Source organism: Oryctolagus cuniculus, chromosome 8 (assembly GCF_051225735.1).
Source record: "Oryctolagus cuniculus isolate XC-2025 breed Fujian yellow rabbit chromosome 8, ASM5122573v1, whole genome shotgun sequence".
In the NCBI taxonomy this organism is placed as follows: domain Eukaryota; kingdom Metazoa; phylum Chordata; class Mammalia; order Lagomorpha; family Leporidae; genus Oryctolagus; species Oryctolagus cuniculus.
The window spans coordinates 5,629,990-5,652,940 of NC_142874.1; the positions used below are offsets into that span (position 1 = coordinate 5,629,990).

The 22,951-nt window shown below is 48.2% G+C and overlaps 1 protein-coding gene and 1 long non-coding RNA gene across 13 annotated transcripts in view; one reads left to right on the forward strand and one right to left on the reverse strand.

Moving 5' to 3' along the window:
* Positions 1-22,951, forward strand: part of FNIP2 (folliculin interacting protein 2) — a 137,709-nt gene that overhangs the window by 53,829 nt on the left and 60,929 nt on the right. For 4 of the 12 annotated variants that reach the window (XM_051831668.3, XM_051831665.3, XM_089301872.1 and 1 more), the window contains 7 exons: positions 11,734-11,860; positions 14,761-14,907; positions 17,948-18,048; positions 18,151-18,222; positions 20,195-20,295; positions 20,453-20,542; positions 22,217-22,288. In XM_051831668.3, coding sequence (XP_051687628.3) covers positions 11,734-11,860; positions 14,761-14,907; positions 17,948-18,048; positions 18,151-18,222; positions 20,195-20,295; positions 20,453-20,542; positions 22,217-22,288 — 710 coding nt within the window. Of the gene's footprint in view, positions 1-11,733; positions 11,861-14,660; positions 14,908-17,947; positions 18,049-18,150; positions 18,223-20,194; positions 20,296-20,452; positions 20,543-22,216; positions 22,289-22,951 lie in introns of all 12 variants that reach the window. The other 8 variants (XM_051831667.3, XM_051831672.3, XM_089301873.1 and 5 more) reach the window with 3 other exon arrangements.
* On the reverse strand, positions 1,230-2,820 carry LOC149124810 (uncharacterized). The gene is made up of 2 exons (XR_016211547.1): positions 2,443-2,820; positions 1,230-1,483 (listed from the first exon to the last, which is right to left on the reverse strand). It is a non-coding gene; the product is annotated as an uncharacterized LOC149124810 (long non-coding RNA).

The following is a 22,951-nucleotide window of genomic DNA, read 5'->3' on the forward strand; positions in this document are numbered from 1 at the left end:
GTAGATGCTACATGTTATGCCTACTAAGTAGTGAAGATTTTGAGGAGCACATAGCTGGGAAGAGGCAGAGGTAGGACCTGAGCCCAGGCTGCCTCTCCCACTGCTGTTTGGATGAGTGTGTATGGAATAGCGCAGAGACAGCCTTTTTCTTTTCTTTCTTTCTTTTTTTTTTTTTTTTTAGTTATTTTACAGAGTTACAGACAGTGAGAGAGACAGAGAGAAAGGTCTTCCTTCCGTTGGTTCGCTCCCCAAATGGCTGCTACAGCCAGCACTGTGCCGATCCGAGCCGATCCGAAGCCAGGAGCCAGGTGCTTCTTCCTGGTCTCCCATGGGGTGCAGGGCCCAAGCACTTGGGCCATCCTCCACTGCCTTCCCGGGCCACAGCAGAGAGCTGGCCTGGAAGAGGAGCAGCCGGGACTAGAACCCGGCGCCCGTATGGGATGCCGGCGCCCCAGGTGGAGGATTAGCCAAGTGAGCCACAGCGCCAGCCCCAAGACAGCCTTTCTGTAATGAATCATGAGCTGAAAGGCCTACTGCTTTATTTCAACAACTCCGCCATCTACTCCTGAGACAATTAGCGTGACTGTTTCATTAGTGTCTTTCTAGAGATACTAAGCTTAGATGAGAAGTCCCCAGCTTTCCCCTTTTCTAGACACAATACAGCATGCCATACACATGTTATGTAGTAACTTTTTTAGTGTTAGAATTATATCTTGGGCCGGCACCGCGGCTCACTTGGCTAATCCTCCGCCTTGCGGCGCCGGCACACCAGGTTCTAGTCCCAGTCGGGGCGCTGGATTCTGTCCCGGTTGCCCCTCTTCCAGGCCAGCTCTCTACTGTGGCCCGGGAGTGCAGTGGAGGATGGCCCAAGTACTTGGGCCCTGCACCCCATGGGAGACCAGGGTAAGCACCTGGCTCCTGCCTTCGGATCAGCGTGGTGCACCGGTCACAGCGTGCTGGTCGCGGCGGCCATTGGAGGGTGAACCAACGGCAAAGGAAGACCTTTCTCTCTGTCTCTCTCTCTCACTGTCCACTCTGCCTGTCAAAAAAAAAAAATTATATCTTGAGGCTTATTATATAACTGCCTTCTTTCTTTGTTGTATCCATAAAATACTCCGTTATTTACCCAACCCATGTCAGTTTGCTTCCAGTTGTTTACCTTTTTACATATAGTCATTTTGTACCTGAGCAAGTTTAACTGTTGGATTCATTCCTATAAGTGGAATTGCTGGGTCAAGAGTGTGTGTGTTTATACCCAATTCCTTTTTAAATTTATTTTGAAGGATTTGTTTATTTACCTAAAAGAGTGATACGGAAAGAGAGATCTTCCATCTGCTGACTCCTTCCCCAAATGTCCCAGTAGGCGAGGCTGGTTCAGGCCACAGGCAGGAGCCAGGAGCACTGTGTGGTTCTTCCTCGTGGGTAGCAGGAACATCAGTACTTGCATGGTCACCTGCTGCCTCCCAGATGCGTTGACAGGAAGCTGGATTGGAGATGGAGTTGGAGCCGAGTACTCTGATACAGTTGGCAGCCAAGCCCAGTGGCAGCTGAACCCACCACATTACAACACCCACACGTACCCATCTCTCCCTCTCCCTCTCCCTCGCCCTTTTTTTTTTCCTTTAAGATTTACTTATTTTAAAGGCAGAGTGCCTGAAAGGGAGAAACAGAGATCTTCTATCTGCTGTTTCACTCCCCAAATGGCTGCAACAGCGGGAGCTGGGCCGATCCGAGGCCAGGAGCTTCTTCCAGGTCTCCCAAGCACTTGGGCCATCTTCTGCTACTTTCCCAGGCACATTAGCAGGGAGCTGGATCAGAAATGGAGCAGCTGGAACTTGAACTGGTGCCCACATGGGATGCTGGCACTGCAGGCAGTGGCTTTACCTGCTGTGCCACAGCCAGTCCCGCATGCCCCACGTGCCCATCTCTTCAAGAAACAATATTATACACCTCAAAGACGGGTGTCTATTTTGGCTCTACCATTTTGCAGGTAAAAGACCTCCTAGAATTAAGTACACATGAAACATATGTTGAATATTTATTTATTTTGACAGGCAGAGTTAGAGAGACAGAGACAGAGAGAAAGGTCTTCCTTTCCGTTGATTCACCCCCTAAATGGCTGCTACGGCTGGTGTGCTGCGCTGATCCGAAGGCAGGAGCCAGGTGCTTCTCCTGGTCTCCCATGGGGTGCAGGGCCCAAGCACCTGGGCCATCCTCCACTGCACTCCCTGGCCACAGCAGAGAGCCGGCCTGGAAGAGGGGCAACCGGGACAGAATCCAGCGCCCTGACGGGACTAGAACCCAGGGTGCCGGCACCGCAGGCGGAGGATTTGTCAGTTGAGCCGTGGCGCTGGCCTGAATATTTTGAAGTTCATTCATTCATCCATTTGTTATCTAAATACAGTTCCCCTGGAAATGGGAGAGAGAATGAGAAAACCTTACCTTAAGGGGAAGATGTGAAATCCTGTTGATGCCAGTTACCTCTAGCAGCGCCATTGTGCGTTGCAGTAATCCAGGAAGTATCGGTGAGTCTTGCTGTTGTGGTTGTGCCTACAGGAGTATTAAAGAATCAGCCCAGTGAGTACTGAATTGATGCACGCATGGGAAAAACAGCAAAGCTCCTTCCTTCATCAGTGGACTTTGTTTTTAAAGTTCTGGTGGTTTCTAGTTTACAGACTTCTGAAAACAATGAGTAGTGCTTGCTTCAACGTTAAAGGAACCGTTTTGGTTCTGTGGGCTCTCAAGGGGAGAAAGGGAAGAAACAGTTATATTAATAGCAACAAAAACAACAGAAGCTGGCAAGGCAGCCACAGGAGAGTCCTGGCTGCGTGGTTGACCTGCCCACTCGGTGTTCCCCTGGCCTCAGAAGAACCTGTACTTTACCCCCTTCGAACTTTAATTAGCACCTTTCAAAGCGTCTCTTGCTTACAGATGTGTTAATATTAAGAAGCAGGCTTTATCAGGATGAGGAGTCCGTCCAGAAGGGTTAAGGGCTGTCGTGCAGTGATATAGATGAATTCGTTAAGGTTGCTTTCCTCTAAGTACCTGCTGAGGTTGTCTGCCCCAGATTACTCTACACACTCAGTAGACAGCTTGGGATTTGGTGACTTAGGTTTGGAGCAACAGAGCCTGTGGCCTCCCTCTGGCCCCCCAAGCTTTCAGACGTCCAGTGTGGTACTCTGCTCTTCTGTCTGTGCCGTGGGTGCCCGGGAGGGGTGGTGGTGCTGTGAGTGCTGTGTACATACCCTAGTTCAGATTTTTCACCTGACGTGACCCTGAACTCGGCAAACAAAGAAATTCAGTCTTTCCCTCTTCTGTACTTCGTGGTTCCCTGTTCGTAGCACCCGAACCTCAGGCCATATCATAACTCCTAATCACTGCTGTGTGAGACTTTATGCAGACTGACGTGGTTTGAGCTGGTGGCCTTTGCAGGGTAGCATTGTTCCAGTGGCAAGAGGGAGGAGCGAGCTCAGTTACAAACAACCTACTTACACGTGTGTGCTTTCAGCTGTCGCTCAGGCAGGGGTCTGTTGTGTTCAGGAAAAGGTAGGGACTGGAAAGCTACTTATTTCCATAACCACTGCATTGTCAGCAGTCCTTTGTCTCACAGAGCCAAAATAGCAGAATCTCCGAATCACCTTTGGGGAACTGACCTGCTGCAAGGCTGCTGACAGTCTCAAGTCCACTCAGAGTGCGTGTTTATACACTGGGCTGTGAAATGTTCATTTGGGTTTGATTTTGGGGTGTGACTGTATCTTGGTCCCTGGAGGAAGTGTATCTAAGACACTATGCTATAAGCATCTTTCTAAAAACCTAAACAGAATTCTAAAACGCTTGGCCGGGAGGATCCAGTTAAAGCCTCGTGTATCTGAATTGATCTTGAAGCATGCTTTACAGTTCTGGAAGCGCTTGCATACTTAACCCTCTGTGTTCCCGACAACCTTGTGAGACAGGTGAGGCAGACAGGTTTGAGGAGGGCTGAGCCCTAGAGTCAGCTTTCTTTAAGTCATCAGGGTTGACAGTGGCAGACTAGAGTCAGTGGCTCTGCCTGCCCTGGTAAGTGCTAATCCATGTCCCAAACGTCCTGTCTTCTGTGACTTGCCCCGGTCTCTCACCCCTACTTCGTGAGCTTGAGCTCTTGATCCTGTAGATTCCCCATAAGCCACAGAGGCATTTGTCTCAGTACCTGTAGCAGAATAATTAACTTAGTTATTTCTGCTTTGGCCTTCTCATTTCAAATTGTAAACATTTTGAGTTCAGAACTGAATCTAGGGGCCGGTATTGTGGGGCAGCGGTTTAAGCCTCTGCCTGTGACGCCGGCATCCTATGTCAGTGCTGTGTCGAGTCCCAGCTGCTCCACTTCTGATCCAGCTCCCTGCTAATGTGCCTGGGAAAGCAGTGGAGGATGGTCCAAGCACTTGGTCTCCTGCCACCCAGACGGAGTTCCAGGCTCCTGGCTTCAGCCTGGTCCAGCTCTGGGTGTTGCCGCCATTTGAAGAGTGAACCAGTGGATGGAAGATCTCTGTTTCTGCATGTCTGTGTAACTCTGGCTTTCAAATAAATAAAACTACATCTTAAAAAAAGCTGAACCTAGTTAGTTTCTCTTTGTGTCTTCCATGGTGGCTGGGTTAAGCCAGGTGCTCAAGTGTACAGAGCAATGAATGCAGGCTCGTGCTTTTGGATTTAACAGCAAAGTGCTTTCTGTGCCATGCTATGAATTATAAGGATTTATTCTTTCATTCCATGTTGTTCTTTTACAAAAGGAATAAAGGCATTATGCATTTTCTACTTTCTTAAAGATACATTGCATGCGGCTGCAGCATTTCTAACTCTTGATAACAGTGGGGTACATTGAATTGGAATAGTTTGCAAGTGAATATCTTGAGGATGGTATTAAGAATTAAAGCTTCTTGGCCGGCGCTGCGGCTCACTAGGCTAATCCTCCACCTCGCGGCGCCGGCACACCGGGTTCTAGTCCTGGTCGGGGCGCCAGATTCTGTCCCGGTTGCCCCTCTTCCAGGCCAGCTCTCTGCTGTGGCCCGGGAGTGCAGTGGAGGATGGCCCAGGTGCTTGGGGCCCTGCACCTGCATGGGAGACCAGGAGAGGCACCTGGCTCCTGGCTTAGGATCAGCACAGCGCGCCAGCCACAGCGTGCCGGCTGCGCCGGCCATTGGAGGGTGAACCAACGGCAAAAGGAAGACCTTTCTCTCTGTCTCTGTCTCTCTCTCACTGTCCACTCTGCCTGTCCAAAAAAAAAAAAAAAAAGAGTTGAAGCTTCTGTTGAGGATTGGCATGTTTCAGCATTTTGTACTGACTGTATTCCCGACTGCAGGACGGTAACTCAGTGGCGAATCTTGAAGCGATTCCTCTGAAGTTACACCAGGCAGTCCATAAGCTAGGACCATGTAAGTACAACATAGGGGAAGAAAGTCCACGAATTTGCAAATTACTCAGCTGTGCTCCTGAAAGTACTAAGCTGGCAAAAAATAAATGAATTCCAGGGTCGACACTGTGGTGCAGTGGGTTAAGCTGCTGTCTGCAGCGCCAGCATGCCATATGGACGCTGGTTCTAGTTCAGGCTGCCCCACTTTCCACCCAGCCCTCTGCTATGGCCTGGGAAAGCAGCAGAAGATGGCCCAAGTCCTTGGGCCCCTGCACCCGCATGGGAGACCTGGAAGAGTACATGGCTTCTGGCTTCGGCCTGGCCCACCCCTGGCCATTGTACCCATTTAGGGAGTGAACCAGTGGGTGGAAGATCTGTCTCTCCTCTCTGTGACTCTTCAAATAAATAAATAAATCTTAATACATAAATAAATGAATTCCAAATGTGTTACTGGTACTTATTCACATTATTTTTTCTTTGAAAGAAATAGCTTGTTACTGGGTAGGAAATAGTAATCATTTTGTGCTGATGGGTGAACTCTGATTGCCATCTCAAACATAATTTCCCCTCTGCCTCCACTGACAGTCTTCCTTTATTTTCAGGTTATATTCATTCAGACTTTTTCACTGTTCTTGAGTACATCTTTGGAGAGTGTTACTTTTATTTAAAAATTTTTTGTGTGTGTGTTAGAGAGTAGGGAAGTGGCGGATGTTGGCAGAAAAAAAGGGGCACAGAATAGGGTTTAGGAGAGGCTGGAAAATGCCATCACAGATGCATAAGCTTCATAGGAACAAAGGTTATGATTTGTCACTGCTTTATCCCAGCACCTGGGAGAATGCTTGGCACACAGTAGGTGTGCAGAAACTGTTCACTAAGTGGATAATGGTGTTTGTTGGTTTTTATTGTGATTGGTAGAGTTTTTGTTTCATTGCACCTTGTCTTGGACCAGTTACAATTCCTTATCATATCTGACTCTGAACAAGACCGCTCCTTAAACTTTTCTTGTGAACTTACTTTGAACCATGTAGGGTTGGTTGTCTGTTGTGTGAGACCGAGAGAGAGGTCACCGGTCATGCTTCACATGGCTATACATAACGCCCACTTCTAGTCTGATGCCTGTGGAAGTTCAAGGGAATAGTCAACATGTACAGGGTACTGGTCTTAGTACAGGAATCGCCCTGCGACAGTGGAGCCAACTGTTCTCTTCCTTATCAGCCGTTACTCCCAGAATCCCTGGATATACAAGCGAGTGGGACCTCTGCATTTGCCCTGAAAACAGTCTTCTCAGAGCCCTTTAATTCTCTTCCTAAAACACAGATCAGATCATGCCCTTCTTTTTCCTGGAAATTTAGAATTCACATATTACTTGAACAAAATATGGATATATGTTGGCACAGCATTTAAGGCACCCACAGTAGTCCTGCGCTGTCTTCCTGGAATCGTTTCCTCTGTGATTCTTCCAAGCACCCGAGCAAGACCTTGGTGTTGTGCCCTGTGTGCTTTTCTGTTTCTCTGTCCTCAGGCTGCAGTGCCTCCTGTGCTCACAGTTCCCCCTGTGTCTTTGTCCAAATTCCATCCTTAGGAGGACACCAGGTATTGGATTAGGGCCTGTCCTAATTCACAGTCCCCTCCTCTTAATTTGATTGCATCTGCAAAGACCCTGTTTGCAAACCAGGTCATGTTCACAGGTAGAAAAATTAGGACCTGGATATATCTCTTTTGGGGGGGACAGGGGACACAATTCAAACCATAACGTGTGTGTGTGTGTATTTAAAATAATTCTGTTTTCTGCACTTAAAATCATTTGAATTATTATTGCTTGTTATATTTCCATAAAGTAATCCAGACTTCAATTACTTGTTTTCTGCTCTTGATAGAAGTTTCCAAAAGAGAGCCTGATTTTAGTGCTAACCAAGTAAATGTGGAATCTTTTTTTTTTTTTTAGACAGGCAGAGTGGACCATGAGAGAGAGATACAGAGAGAAAGGTCTTCCTTTTGCTGTTGGTTTACCTTCCAATGGCTGCCGCGGCCGGCGCTGCGGCCAGCGCACTGCGCTGATCTGAAGCCAGGAGCCAGGTGCTTCTCCTGGGCTCCCATGGGGTGCAGGGCCCAAGCACTTGGGCCATCCTCCACTGCACTCCCGGGCCACAGCAGAGAGCTGGCCTGGAAGAGGGGCAGCCGGGACAGAATCCGGCGCCCCGACCGGGACTAGAACCCGGTGTGCCGGCGCCACAAGGCGGAGGATTAGCCTAGTGAGCTGCAGTGCCGGCCCTGTGTGGAATCTTAAAAGGAAAAAAGGTCCATTTAAGTCATTCTATTTAAAATATTACAGTTTGAAGAAGGAGACAAACCATCTTACTTTCTTGTTCCTGAAGTCGTAAAGTGGAGAAGTACTGACTGCCTGTCCCACGGTGTCAGGTGCAGTGTCCTCTCCTTGCTGTCAGAAGCAGAGGACTGAGGCAGTCTGATCGGAACACGTGTATCTGACATGGTCCCCTATTTCAAGGCAAAGGCCCAAGGCCTCTCTGCCCTACCCCTATGATCGTGCAGAGGGCTGCCCTCAGGGAAGCACCGAAGGTGCGCAGTAGCTGCTGGTGGACGCAGGAGTTGAATGGAGAGGGAGAGAGCATGCGTGTGGCCTGTGACTGACTCGATCCCGATACTGGGCACGGTGGGGAAGGAGGCGGCAGCATCTGGGGCATCTCCACCCGTGAGCTCCTTTAATCTTTGCAACAGGTCCTTCAGGTACTGCTCAGGAAGACTTTCCCAAGGCTGTAAACCAGTGGGAGGCAGAGCGGAGACGGGGTCCCAGGCCGTGTCATTCTGACGCACTCACTTAATGGTCTCTGTCTGCCTCTGTCTCCCTCACCAGGTTGCTCAGCTGTAATTTCCTCTACTAATATGAGAGACAGTAAAGTCAAAATTAGAATTAGGTGTTCAGCCAAAGACAGCACTCCTATGGGAAGATAGAATGCTACTTATTTTTATAAATATTTTTAAGGCATGTAGGGCAAGAAATTGGACAAATCTGGCATCTATGCTTTGTCCTTTCTGTATCTTTTTAAACATTTCCATCTTTTTAGAATTAAACTGACAAAAAAAAAAAAAACCAAGTTATTATTAAGGTTTAGCTCTTCAAGACAAGCTCTGCTCAGTTTAATTGATGTTTGAATCCATATTGCTCCTGAGGTTTGAACAACCAGTTTTATAAGCTATAAAACTGTTTTGAAAAAACTTAAGTAATGGGACAAAATAGACAGAACAAGAAAATATAGAACAATTAAATCTGATTTTTTTCACTTTTTAAAAACTTTAAAATTTCTTGTTTATTGCTAGTATACATTAATGACACTGATTTTTTAAAAGATTATTTATTTATTCGAAAGTCAGAGAGTTAGAAGAGAGGCAGGGGGAGAGAGAGAGGTCTTCCATCCGATGGTTCACTCCCTAATTGGCTGCAATGGCCGGAGCTGTGTGGATCTGAAGCCAGAAGCCAGGAGCTTCTTCCGGGTCTCTCACGCGGGTGCAGGGGCCCAAGGACTTGGGCCATCTTCCACTGCCTGCCCAGGCCATAGCAGAGAGCTGGATCGGAAGAGGAGCAGCTGAGACTAGAACTGGCGCCCATTTGAGATGCCAGCACTTCAGGCCAGGGCGTTAACCCGCTGCCCCACAGCGCCGGCCCCAATGCCGCTGATTTTTTACTTTATTTGTTTGAAAGGCAGAGTTAGAGATATTCCATCCACTGGTTCATTCCCCAAATGCTGCAACAGCTGGAGCTTGGCCAGGCTGAAGCCAGGAGTTTCATCCCGGTCTCCTGCACCGGTACAGAGGCCTCAGAACTTGAACCATCTGCTGCTGCTGTCTCGGGCACATTTGCAGGGAGCTGGATCAGAACTGGGGCAGCCAGGACTTGCACTGGTGCCCATATGGGAGGCCAGCACGGAAGGAGGTGGCTTAACCTGCTACGCTGGATTGCTGACCCCCTTTTTCACTTGCAAAAACCTCAACCAGTGATGGTGGTTTGGCAGCATGCAATTTCAGAGAGTGCTTTTAATGACTTGGTGTAATTAAAAAATGTTCGTGCTTTGGGTCATGGTGATCAGACGTTTTTGGCTGTGACAGAAAACTAAGTCCAGAAAGAGTGCTTCTCCTGGAACAGCTGCTGCAAGCACTGGCAGGAGTCTCCCATTCCACTGCACGGACACCTCTGCCTTCTCCCCTGTTGACTTCGTTTCCAGACAGGTGCTTACCTCGTGATGGCAAAAATAGCCACCAGCAACCCCGAGGTTACCATTTACAAGCTGAGCAACTAAGTCTGAGGGCTGGCTCTAGGAGCCCAGCGTGAGTCATGGGGCCTTGTGTCATTGGCCAGCCTGGCACAGGGGCCACCTCTGGACTGGGAGTAGAGGAAAAGCAGTTTCCACAGTGGATTTGCCTGTTGTTGTCATGATTAGGAGGAAGAGACGTTGGTCATGACCGGCCAGAACACAGGTTGTTGAAAGACGGTACAGCCAGAACTCGGTATTTTTGCTGCTGAGGTTAAAGACAACAAATCTGGCGTGCTAAAAGAACACGTCCAGTATTAAACTACCACTGCCTGCAAAAGGACTGCGCAGTTTGCGTTTGGGTAGCAGACGCTGTGTCAGTCTTCTGTAACAACTGTAATGTGAACAGTCCTGGGAGGTAGTTACTACCGTTTGGGGCACTTGCTGTAGGTCACCCTTTGCGTGAAGCACTTGACAGATTCCATGTAATCCACACGGCCTCCTTGCGAGGTCAGCAGCGATAGGCTCAGTGTCCCGAGTAGATACGGAGGCCGGAGTGTTTGGACTTGAATCCAGATGTGCCTGACTTGGTGGGTTTACAGTCTGCCTGTCCATCTACCTGTCGTCCACTCCTTCACACCCTGCCCCAGCTTTGTCTTCGCTTGGGCAGCCCTCTTGCCTGGAGCACCTGCTGTCCTCCACAGACTGTCCACACAGTACCTCCAAAACACGCCTTGCAGCGTTTGTCTCCTGACCTTACGGAGGGCCCGAACTCCAGAATAAATCGTACTTGACCTCTCTGCTTCCAGGCTTCACCTGTCCCATCCCCCGCTTCCTTAAAGCAGCCAGCCTGGATGTTTAAAAAGTCCTTATCATATCGACCCTCTGTTTTCCTCAACTTCCCCTTGCACTCAGGGTGAGATCCTGCCTCCCTGCCCCTGCCCGCCTTCACAGCGCTCTGGGTCTCTCCCTTTCTCTGGGCTGCAGTTTTACACCATCTCACATCCCTTTCTTTTCCAGCTTGATCCTCTTTAGCTCTTGCTTCTTCAGGTCTGGGTTTTAATGTCACTTAGAGTACTTGGGGACTGCCCTGCCCCTCTGTGCCGCTCCGTAAACCCGGGAATCTGAGGCTCTGTGACGTCCTTGCCTGTCTCTGTTTCATTTCTGACCATTTGCAGTTGAACATTTATATATGATTATATATGATTATTCCCCAAATGTTCCCCCATAAAACCGTGAACTCTATGAGGGCAAGGACCCAATCTGTTTGGTAATTAGGTACTGAATCTCTACATGTACCAGTGTCTGGAACATAATTAGAGTGCAAACATCTGTTGAATTAGTGCATTAATAACTGAGTATACACAAAGCATACACTTTAGAGGCTTACTTTTTTATAGTTCCCTCTGATGTCATTTATTACTCAAGAATTAACCTGTTTTCTTCAGAGCAGTTTTGTTCTCTTAGCTTTTGGTTTGCTTACGAGTATGCCAGACTTCTTTCATTGCCAAGTACAGTTCCTAGAACCTCAGATGCCATACGACAATGCACTTGGTTTTTGAAACCTCTGTATCAGAATTAGCCATTGTGGGGAAACATAATAAATTTCAGGCTATGCAACCCCGCTCAGCTGGACCTGGTCTGGGCAGGTAGGAGAGAGAGAGAGAAGGCCTGCTCCACATGGTTCCCTGCCCCGTGACACGGAAGCTTGAGCCCTCTTTCAGCTCTGCCATGCCATCCTCAGAACCCAGGCATCCAAATTTAGCCCTCCCTGCATGTTCTTGCAGTTCCTGGCTGCCATCTGTGCCCAAGCTGGCTTTGGAAGGAGAAGCTTTCTCTGGTGATTTATTAGTTAGAGCAGTCCTCCACACCTTTGTAGTGAAAACTGGCAGTGTGCAGTTTTTCGTGTGCTGAGGGCCTGTGTGTCCCAGACTTGCTAGCTGCCCCAGGTTTGAGGGGGATGGCGACTTCACACTTCCAGTCTTCTGCCATGCACACGGGCAGGTGGGTCGAGAAGCGCATCTCTCCACGATCATTCTGAATATTGCAGATAACGATATATTTTTTTCTCTTTTTAACCCACAGTTGGTCGTGCTCGGAGTTTGACCTGAAAGAGACCCGCCTGATAGTTTACCAGGATTGTGAGAGAAGGGGCAGACAAGTCCTGTTCGATTCTAAAGCTGTTCAGAAGGTTGAAGAGGGAGCAGCTCAGGTATGAAATGCTGACTAGCTCTGAGCTTTCCGATTTCTGCCTTTAGCCACCTCTGGGAGCCGTCACCTGTTGACTCAGTTCTCTCTCTGAGCTGTACTGGACTTGGCCATCGCTGGTTCAGAAAAAGCCCGAGTGAGGCCCGCAGCCCCTGTTCTTGCCAGGCTTGTGTGTGCTCCTTAGTAAACATAGGCAGAGCTGCTAGCCAGAGCTCATGGTGGTGCTATTAATATCACCCAAAACGAGTTTGCCGGCGATGTGCAAGGCAGGAGGACTTTGATGCAAGCGTGCGCGTGAAGCGTCACAGGAAGACGGAAGCCTTAAGCTCCACAGGTGAGAAAGTGCTGGCCGCTGGGCAGTGGAGGCGTCCTCCTGTCCAGTGTTCCTTGTCGACACTCAGAGGTTACAGGGTACTGGACTCAACAGAACTGACTAGCTTTACTTGTTACCGGGCTTCGACATACTAACGTGCGTAGTCATGTCAGACCTGCCTGACCAAAGCCACTCCTCATTTCCCTTTTCTGTGGAGCAGGGGTGAGGGTGGGGTGCGCTGGGGTGTGTGTGGACCAGGCTGAGGGGGAGTGAGCCCTCCACCCCGCGGAGCCAGGACAGGAAAGGTGAAGTCGCCTGCTTAACGTCGGAAGCGTCGGGTCCTCCCTGAGTCTTTCTGGATGACAATTCAGAGTACTTTGCCACCCTCTCTGGTCTATCTGTTGAGATGCTCACACTTTAAATACGTTCATTTGCACTCACTCTTACGTTCAGTAAATGGCTGTCCATGCTGAGCAGATCCTGGCAGTGTGTAGGGTGCGCAGCCAAGCAAATGAACAGTTTCTGACACGGGTTTTGTGTCAGCAGGGCCCAGGGGCTGCTTTCCTGCCTTGGATAAAGATCACTTCTGCAGGAAGGAAGTGTTTGGTTAAAGGCGGTCCAGCTAGGTAGATTCCACAGTACTCTACAGTGGAACTCTGCCAGGTGGCTAATGATTACAGTAGCTGTTGGGCACAGGTGGGGGTGGGACTCTCTCAGGTGATTCACCGTGGGTTTTAGTGGGAGATTTGTATCAAAAGCTCAGGTGAGCCAGCACTTGGCCCTGTTGGGTGGACAGAAGGTGGCTGCCACTTGATTTCCCTGAAGGCTTCACACAGAGGGGTTAGTTAGGCAGCCACATGCCATCACTGGAGCTACTAATGGTGGTGGCAGGTGGGAGGGAACATTCTCGTTGGTGTTCAAAGGGAACTGGAATCTTCAGTGTGTGGGAGCAGTGACCCTGGGACATGGGCTTCATCATAAAGGCAACTTGGTGAAGCCGGGACACGCATTTCACCCAAAGCGGAACCCGGCAGCCTCTGCGCGCGCTTGCGGGTGCCGTCTCCAGTGACAGATTGGTCAGTGCACCGTGCTGCAGCCAAAGGGTCCTGCAGTGTCTGGAGCAGGCGCCCTGACTGAAGTGGTGTGAAGCAGCAGCGAGAGCGGAAGAGGGTGCTGAGGGAGTGCTGGGTGCTCCGGAGCCGTCCTTGCAGGAGGCAGTGCTGTGGACCAGCGCGTTTCGTATTTTCCTGACGTTCTTCCCCCCATTTTCAGTCCCCCCACTCCCCCTTGGCAAGCACAAAACGTCATGAGTTTGTGTCGGGCACATGACTGCAGGCATTTGCATCAGACCACCAGTGTGACTGTCACACTGGAGATTAGATAAGCTGCCACTGCATTCTTGCTTTTGCAAGCAAAACCGCCCAAGGGAGAAAAAGAGAGGCTGAGAAGACTTAGAATAGAAGCGACTTCGCATAAGGGTGCAGGGTGCTTCTGTAACAGCCTCTGGTGCAGGATGAAGGGAAAGCAATAGGGCATATCTTTATACCTTCATGTCCCTGTCATAAAAACCGGCAGTGAACCCGCGTAGGGACCGTGAAGTCGATTATCCTCTCTTACCCCCAACCTTTCAAGCCTGCTTTTCCATCACATGCTGGGCAGTTCACAGGAGCTTCTATTTCAGGATTTGGGCTTCACCTTTCACAAATTCAACCTTGTGATTTTCTCTCCTGTCGCCTTCAGAGGAGTACTAGAAGAGGCGGGTCGCTGAGAGCTCACGCCTGCTCTGTGTAAATCAGTCGTCCTGTATTCCAGTTCCATGTGCTGGGTAGAAAGGTGTTTGAACTGTTGTCTTCCTCCTCATCAGTTTCATCCATTGTGACGCTACGTGGTGCTAGAAATCTAATAACCAAAATGATCGGTTACCATTGATTTTTTTTTTTTTTTTGACAGGCAGAGTGGACAGTGAGAAAGAGAGAGAAAGGTCTTCCTTTGCCGTTGGTTCACCCTCCAATGGCCGCCGCAGCCGGCGCGCTGCGGCCGGCGCACCGCGCTGATCCGATGGCAGGAGCCAGGAGCCAGGTGCTTTTCCTGGTCTCCCATGGGGTGCAGGGCCCAAGCACCTGCGCCATCCTCCACTGCACTCCCTGGCCACAGCAGAGAGCTGGCCTGGAAGAGGGGCAACCGGGACAGAATCCGGCGCCCCGACCGGGACTAGAACCCGGTGTGCCGGCGCCGCTAGGCGGAGGATTAGCCTAGTGAGCTGCGGCACCGGCCGGTTACCATTGATTTTTAAAATGTGATTTGAAATAAAAATGATTTGAGGAAAATAACATCTAAATACATTCCTCTCTACCAGTTTTCTGTTACCCCTCGTTGCGAGCCCCCACCCGCTTCCTAGGTATTATGGTCTCTCGCGCCCTCTCCCTCTGCCTCTCACGCCCTTGTCATCATTAGAAAGAAAGGGGAAAGAGTCGTTTGTGTTGCCCCACAGGCACAGGGATGTTTTAACCGGGCACTTCCCCACGAGGAACATGTCGACAGAGCCTGGAATCCTTCGTGATCCTTGGCCCTGCTGGTGTCTCCCTACCCAGAAAGCAGAGGATGTCCCTGTGAAAATGTCAGCCAGGTGCTGTCAGGGCAGCGGCAGCGGCAGCGGCGGCAGCGGCAGCGTCTCTTCCCATGGCTCCTCCTCCGGGGGCTCTCTACCACACGCCAGGGAGCAGCTTCCAAAGTATCAGGTAAAACCTCCCCTTCACGGGAGTACCCACGGGAGTCGAGGGACCGTCCTGGAGGGTTTCCCCGGGGAATGGTGCCTGCCGGAGGGCTGCTCCAGGGTTCCGAAAGCAAGCCCTCTGCAGAGGACCCTTGAACGCTTTGTGCCAGTGCACTTTCCCCTCTTGGCCTTTTATCTCCCTGTGCTGAAACTCCGCTGATAAAGTAGAATGCGTGGGAATGAGGAAGAAGTGCTGCCAACGAGGCAGATCATCTTGTTCTGTTTCCTTTGTGCGGTCCAGGATAATACAGACGTAATTCTGTTTGCAAGGACTTGTGAGGATTCTGGCGCTGTACTTGGGCAGCCCCTCAAAACAGAGCATACCAAAAGCAGGGAGCACCGAGGGAGAGGCGAGACCTACCTTGAGCGTGAAGGGTGGAGGGCTACTGCTGTTGTGTGTGTGGCGGTGGGAGGCGGGTGTTTGAGGCAGCAGAGGATAGGGAATAAGGTGATTGAGAAGTTCTGGACAGCCGGATAGAAGGGAGAGCGTCTTGTAAATACTGAGCGGCAGATGGGGAATGTATCAGACTCGCTAGGGGCTGTGTGTCGGACCACTTTTAAAAATCCGCATGCAACCTTCTCTGCCGTGCCGCTGGAAGGGCGGAGCGGAGCAGTCACCAGCAGCAGTGTTAGCAGGACTTTGCCACCTTCACAGTCAGGGTTTGTGTCGTGCATTTGTCCTTACTTCACAGTGCTTCTGGGTCTCAAAGCCGTTTGTAGCTAAACAAAAGTATAAGCCCACTGGTTAAAGGTGGCTGCACCCACAGTGGAGTGCCTAGGTCTGCTACCCAGCTCTGCCTCCTGACTCCAGCTTCCCACTGATGCAGACCCACTGGGAAGCTGTGGTGACGCCTGAAGTGACTGGGTTCCTGCCACCCACATGGGAGACCTGGGTTGAGTTCCTGACTCCTGGCTTCAACCCTTGGCAGTTGAGAGTATTTGGAGAGTGGGTCAGTAGATGAAAATTAGCTCTCTAAGATAAATTAATTTTTTTAAAATATGGATTAAAATTTTCAGCTAGTTGAGAATCACAGTTTGCACATGGCTCTTGTACCCCAAGAAAAGCAGATTATAAAATGGAGGAGGTGGATGGAAGTTACTTATAAAGAATGTGAAACCCAGTGGGTTTCTCTGTGAATGTAGTGGGAAGAACTTAATGTGAGTCTGGTTGAACAAGGCTGACAGATTCATCTCTGTCTTTCCTCTTCTGCAACCACACATAACTAGGTGTACACAAGAATAATTGAAAACAATAGAATTAAAATCAAAAGATAAATTTACTTTGCAAAAAGATTTCGAAATCCATGTAAATTTTTTTTCATAATATGCATTTTTCATGAATTTTTAAAACAGCACTCAAATGCATGTATTTAATTTTTTTTGCGACTAAAATCAACTTTTTTAAAATATTTATTTACTTGAAAGAATTACACAGAAGAAAGGAGAGGCAGAGAGAGGTCTTCCATCCACTGGTTCACTCCCCAATTGGCCACAATGGCTAGAGCTGTGCCGATCCAAAGCCAGAAGCCAGGAGCTTCTTCTGGGTCTCCCACACAGGTGCAGGGGCCCAGGGACTTGAGCCATCTTCTACTGCTTTCCCAGGCCATAGCAGAGAGATGGATCAGAAAAGGAGCAGCCAGGACTAGAACCGGTGCCCATATGGGATGCCAGCACTGCAGGTGGCAGCTTTAACCTCTATGCCACCAACTTATCTTTTAATTCAGTTTCCCATGAACTTTTTGAAGTATTCTCATGTGTATATCATGTATGTATCAGTGTATGTGTACTCTGTGCATATATAAATATATATGTCCATATTTGGAATTAAAAAAAAAATAAAGATTGAGAAGAGTGTTAAGGATGATTGCTGGGCCGGCGCCGTGACTCAATAGGCTAGTCCTCCGCCTAGCTGCGCCGGCACACCGGGTTCTAGTCCCGGTCAGGGCGCCGGATTCTGTCCCGGTTGCCCCTCTTCCAGGCCAGTTCTCTGCTGTGGCCCGGGAGTGCAGTGGAGGATGGCCCAAGTGCTTGGGCCCTGCACCCCATGGGAGACCAGGAGAAGCACCTGGCTCCTGCCATCGGATCAGCGCGGTGTGCCGGCCGCGAATGAATGCATTGGGATATAGGAATCGAGAGTTCAAGGAGAGGTCTGGGCCTTCAGATGTAGATGTCGGGGCTGTGGCTAGTAATCAGGCTGAAGAAAGGGTCAAAATGCAGGCAGTGAGTAGGAATACCCTCCACGGAACAGCCGTGCTGAAGGAATTAGGTGAGAAAGAAGGGATTCAAAAAAAAGTAGTTTAGCCAGCAGCCTGAAATGGGTGGGGAAGTTTGACAAGAGAAACCAGCGAGTGTGCATTGGATTTGACAGAAGACGGTCCTTGGATAGCAGTTGGAGTAGACAGAGCATCAGGTACCGTAGATGAACACTGTGAGAGGGAGAGAAGGTGCAAGCAGCCCAGGGCCGTGCACCCTTTGGGATGAGAAAGGCTGGTTAGAAGTTGCAGGTGTCAGGGGCTTCTGAAATATTTTGTAGAACCTGAGAGCTAGCTGACCATCTGTTATCCTTTGGACTCTGTAAAAACTCTGCCTGCACCAGTTGGCATTTTTGAGCAACACTGTTAATGACTTGGTTGAAAGATACCAGACCAGATTTCTTTTTAGGAGGTGGAGAGGACTCACCTGTTCCTTTCCTAATATAATGTATTTAGGGTTTACAAATGGAGATAATGATACTCCTTTTTTCTCATAACAACATTAAAAATGGATCCTGTATAGAAGTACTGTGTATAAAACAGGGGGCATGATCATTACTCATCATTTTGGGGAAAATACAGGCAGTCACCATTCTGGGTTATGATGGTAAGGTGACCAATGGCAGCTTTGAGAAATAGCTGTAATTAGTCACTAAACCAAAGAGGGAGCCAGAGATGAATCAGAATTGTTTTCTGTTGCAACGCGCCTCGTGTTGTTCCATGCGCTGACTGATCCTGGTTTCTGCCATGCAGTACACAAGACCGGCTTCAGATGTCAACATGCTGGGGGAAATGATGTTTGGCTCTGTGGCAATGAGTTACAAAGGATCCACCTTAAAGATACACTACATACGGTGAGTTTGCGTGTCCTTCCGTACCCGACGTGAGAAGTGGAGTGGTGGCACTGACTCCGGAATTCAAAAACGCGTTTCTCTCGTCTTGGTCCCCCTCCTTAGGTCTCCTCCACAGCTGATGATCAGTAAAGTCTTCTCCGCCAGGATGGGCAGCTTCTGTGGGAGCACGAATAAGTGAGTGAGGGCTTTGGCACTGCCTCCTCTTCATCCTCACCACTGTCGGCGTGGTTCTGGGAGGGCCGTGAGGCGTTCTGAAATGGGGAACAGGACGAATCCAAGTTCATGAAACGTCGTAGAAGTGGCCGTTGCCCTGTGACCAGTGCGTGGGGAAAGGTCTTCCACTCAGTTAGGAGCCAGCACTAAGTTAGTGCTGCCAGCAGCGCTGGCGTCCAAGTCCTGGCTGCTCTGCTTCTGATCCAGCTTCCTGCTGATGGAAGTCAGACGGCGGTGGCCAAAGCATCTGTGGCCACTGGGGGAGTGGGCCAGTGGCTGGGAGGTCTCTGTGTGTGTGTGTGTCTGTCTTCCCGTGGCCCTCTCTTTCTGTCGCTCTGCCTTTCAAATAAATAAATAAATAAGTAGATCTTTCTGAAAAGAAAAGGACAAAAGTCTCCTTCACTCATTTCTGGAGGATTGACATACAGGCTGGTAGGCCCTGCATGGCGGGGTCAGTTGTCTATGCTTGCTGTCTATTCTGAGTGCTCACTTTACCTTTTGTAATGCCTGGTATTATGACCACGGAATATTTTTGATTTTCATTCTTGATTTCCCCTCTCTAGTTTTATCCTGCATAGACCAAGAATACTGAAATATCTAGCTTACACTCTGACTTTGGCACATTTTTTCATATGTTTTGAACTTTCAGGTAGACATAGTTCATATAGTTTTTTAATAAAACAATGAAGTATTTGTTATTTCATAGATTTGAAAGAAAAGCTTGTTGTAAATTTAGGGATGTTCTTAGTGATCAAATGAATGCTTTTATTCTTTTATAATCCCAGGGAATTAAAAATATATTCCTCTGTATATCTAAATACCAGAGAGTAAATCTTTGCTTACTCTTCAACAAAATGATTTGAGACTTTGATTGGATTGTCATGACTCAAACTAGTATGAGAATTGGTGTTTGTTTCTTGTGAGACATTTGTTTTTCAGATCCTTGGGCTTACCTGACTATTTATTGCACTAACTATGAGTGAAAGTCATTTTGGTTTTATTCTGCTGTGTTATCCTCAAAGTTTTGATGCTTCTTTTCATTTCTTTTAAAAAATTTATTTAATGATTTGAAAGGCAAAGTTACAGAGAAGTAGAGGCGGCAGGGGGGTGGGAGATTGAGAGCGATTTTCCATCTGCTGGTTCACTCCCCAAATGGCTACAATGGCTGGGGCTGGGCTGATCTGGAGCCAGGAGCTTCTTCTGGGTCTCCCACATGGGTGCAGGGGCCCAAAGACTTGTGCCATCTTCTACTGCTTTCCCAGGCCATAGCAGAGAGCTGGAACGGAAGTGGAGCAGCTGGGACTCAAACTGGCACCCATATGGGATGCCATGGCACTGGCCCCAGTGCTTACATTCTTGTTAAAAAGATGTAATAGATTATTAAAGCCGCGTCCCTCTTATTTGGTATGAACAATTCTAAGTTTCTAGAAGTTGTGAACTCCACCTCCTGTAGGAATCAAAAATTCTGTTCTCTCTTCCCCCTGAAAAAATCTTGCTGAATTATTCATAAATGTTAACTAAGAGTTAAAATTAATTTCATTTCAAGGGTTTTATGTAAAACCTTCCAAATGAGTCGCAACGTCTTGGGTGTCAGTTGCTAAAGAAATGCATAGCAGCTCCCTGGGCGCCAGTCTCTGAAGCACACACTGGGGTTCGGTGTCTGCTTCTGTAACGTGGCGGTGGTAGGGATGCAGTGTTCAGTTGTGTGGACTGGGCTACTTCCAAAAAGCTTTCATTTGCCTGAAGCAGATTCCCCTCTAGTTGCCAATTCGATTCCCTTTGGTAGATGTGCGACTTGATTTATTCATAAAGAAATGCATTGAGTGTGACTGATCAGTTGTTGTCTACATGTGGAAGTCTAATAGAAAGCAGCTTTATTTGCCTCTCTTTTTTTCTCCCCCCTTTTTCTCTCCCTCTCCGTCTCTGGATTTAGCTTGCAAGACAGCTTCGAATACATCAACCAAGATCCTAATTTGGGAAAACTGAACGCAAATCAGAACAGTGTGGGTCCTTGTCGCAATGCAAGTAACCTAGGTAAAGGGGGAAAAACGAGTTCTTTCTGAGTAGTACTATGTGGGTGTGTGTCTCGCTTTATTTTAGTTTGTTGTGTTCTAATTTTTTTTTGCCCTATATTTAACCTGTGTGTGTGTGTGTGTGTGTGTGTGTGCCGTCTTGTGTGTTCTGCCTCTAGGTCTGCTGCAGGCGTGCAGCAGCAGGCTGCTGCAAGGGGTGGCTGAAGGAGGACCCCTCCGGCTCACCCGGAGTGCTTCTTTCTTTGCAGGTTTGTGTGGAATGCCGAGTGCAGCGTGACTCACACACGTTAATCAATCCTGTCTGCACAGGTTCTTGGGAAAAATCCCATTTGTACCTCTCTAGAAATCCAAGGGGCTCTTGTGATAAGAGATTGGTTTCGAATGTAGCCAAATGCATGGTGTTCTGAAAATTCCACCTGCAAACCGATGTTATAAATGTCTCCGTTAATACCCCAGTGTCAGCTGACTGTAATCCGAAACGAGCCCTTCGTGTTTCTAAGAGGATTATTTTTTTCTGATTTTCCTGGACCCCTGTTTGCGGCTATGGACTGATTCACTTTGTCATGGTATCTTTAATCTGTTTGCTCACCGGCATCCTTAACCTGCATGGAGTGTAAAAGTCACGTAATGAAAGCATGGAAGACGGTGCGCTTGCGCTCGCTCTGTCCCGCTTGTATTTTAGCGATCGAAATGCAGTCTCTAGGTTCTTTACAGGTGTGGGTCATCTTGAGATCTTGGGGTGAATTCTGAGATTTAACCAACTTGGCTAACTAAGGCTGTTGAATGTTGTAGTCTTGGCATGGCTAACACGTGTCGGGAACCGCCATTACTAACTTGGAAGGGTGTTTGTGAGATGGTACTTTTTACTCTGTTCTTCTTTGTAGGCTGAAAAACACCACGTTCTATTGTTAAATGATACCCTAGTGAAACTGACTTAGAGTGAAGATAGCATGTTTATAGACTCTTTAAAATTGTGAAGATAAGCATGCTTCAAGAAGTAGCTGGCAAGTGTATCAATCAGGCAGGACACTAGCCTTCTTGTACCTTATACAACTTAACAGCGTTTCATCTACCTTCACAGCTCAGACCAGCGAAATGCATTCCTAGAAGTCTGCAATGCTTTATTTTCCAAAAATTCATCCCAGGACACAAGTTTTCCTAAATCGCTGTACAATAATACTGTGTATGAGTGTTTAGGGGAAAGAAGTGGAGGAAGAAATATTTGAAAATGAAGTGTTTTCTGTCTGCCAAGAGAGTGGGATATAAGCAGAAACATTTTCTGAATTTATGAAATGGTTTTCAAGTATTTCTCTTCCCTAAGTTGTTTACAGTCACTACTGAAAGTGACTATGGAGCATTTTGAAGTTACGATGGTAAATAAATAATACTAGCAGTGAAGAGAATGGGTGGGAATATCTGCCTGAGATACTGACTATATTACTGATTATATTATATTATAATACTGATTATATTAACTGCAGGAATAGTTTATTATTCAAAATAACTTAAGTGGTAGGATTGTATCACATTTATTTATTTTTTAAGGAATACACATTTCATTGGTACAACTTCAGGTATATAGTTTATTCTTCCCACCATATCATCCCTCCCACCCCTCCACCCCCTCCCTCTCCCCTTGCCAATCCCATTCTCCATTAAGATTCATTTTGAATTCAAAATAACTTTTTTTAGCAGTTGAGTACCCTGAGGGAACTTCATATGCTCCAGTAGGACAAAGATACATAGTTAATTGGTTCCATTTTCTCATCATCTTCTTATGAATTGAATTTTGCTTCCTGGTGAATCCCTACATGTGACCATCAGTAGCAGTAGCCTACTCTGACATATAAAACGCACTCGTTTTTAAAAGCTTGTTGTCTTTGGAGACCTCAATAACCTAGATTCTCTTACCTTTCTCCCAGCTCACAGCACACCTGTCGATATGCCGAGCCGAGGGCAGAATGAAGACCGGGACAGTGGCATTGCTCGATCAGGTATTTGTACTTTGTTTTACTAGTTTTAACCAACACAGTGGACTACCCACGGTGGTATAGACGTTGGGAAAGGAGAACTCAACCCGTTGTCTTTCTTCACACCCTAAGATACTCTCACATGCCCGAAGACCTGAGACCGTGATGTGTGGCATCTGGCAGTGATTGCTCAACCCAAACTAGCTCTGTCTAACGTCTGAACTCATGAGTATTTCCAGAAGGAAGCCGCCCCTAGCCAGGTGTACTGGAAACTCTGACGACTGAGTGCAGGGCCAGAGGAAGGAGAGCGCGTGGTGGAGTTGGTCTAATGACCCTCAGCGGGAGGGTCTGCTTGCTGGCCCGGACACCGTCTCTCTGCCTTAGAGACGTGCAGTGCAAATTGTATCTCAGGTTCCCTTCCCTCCACACTTCAAGCCCTAAACTCGTCTAATACTGCTTTTAAAGTTCCTTGTTTTCTGCTTTTGTCCACGACTCTGTTTTTGATAGTTGATTTGTGGGAGAGATCTGATGTAGATTCTGTGTTGTAAGAGAGGGGTGATGAATGGATAACGTGGAAGGCAAAGACTCAGGGTGTTTGTGGCTATGCCTGCTGAGTGCATACTCTGTAGGCACCCTGTGTCTTCCATGAGGCTGGGGACAGCTGGTTTCTCCCATGTCCGTGCACCT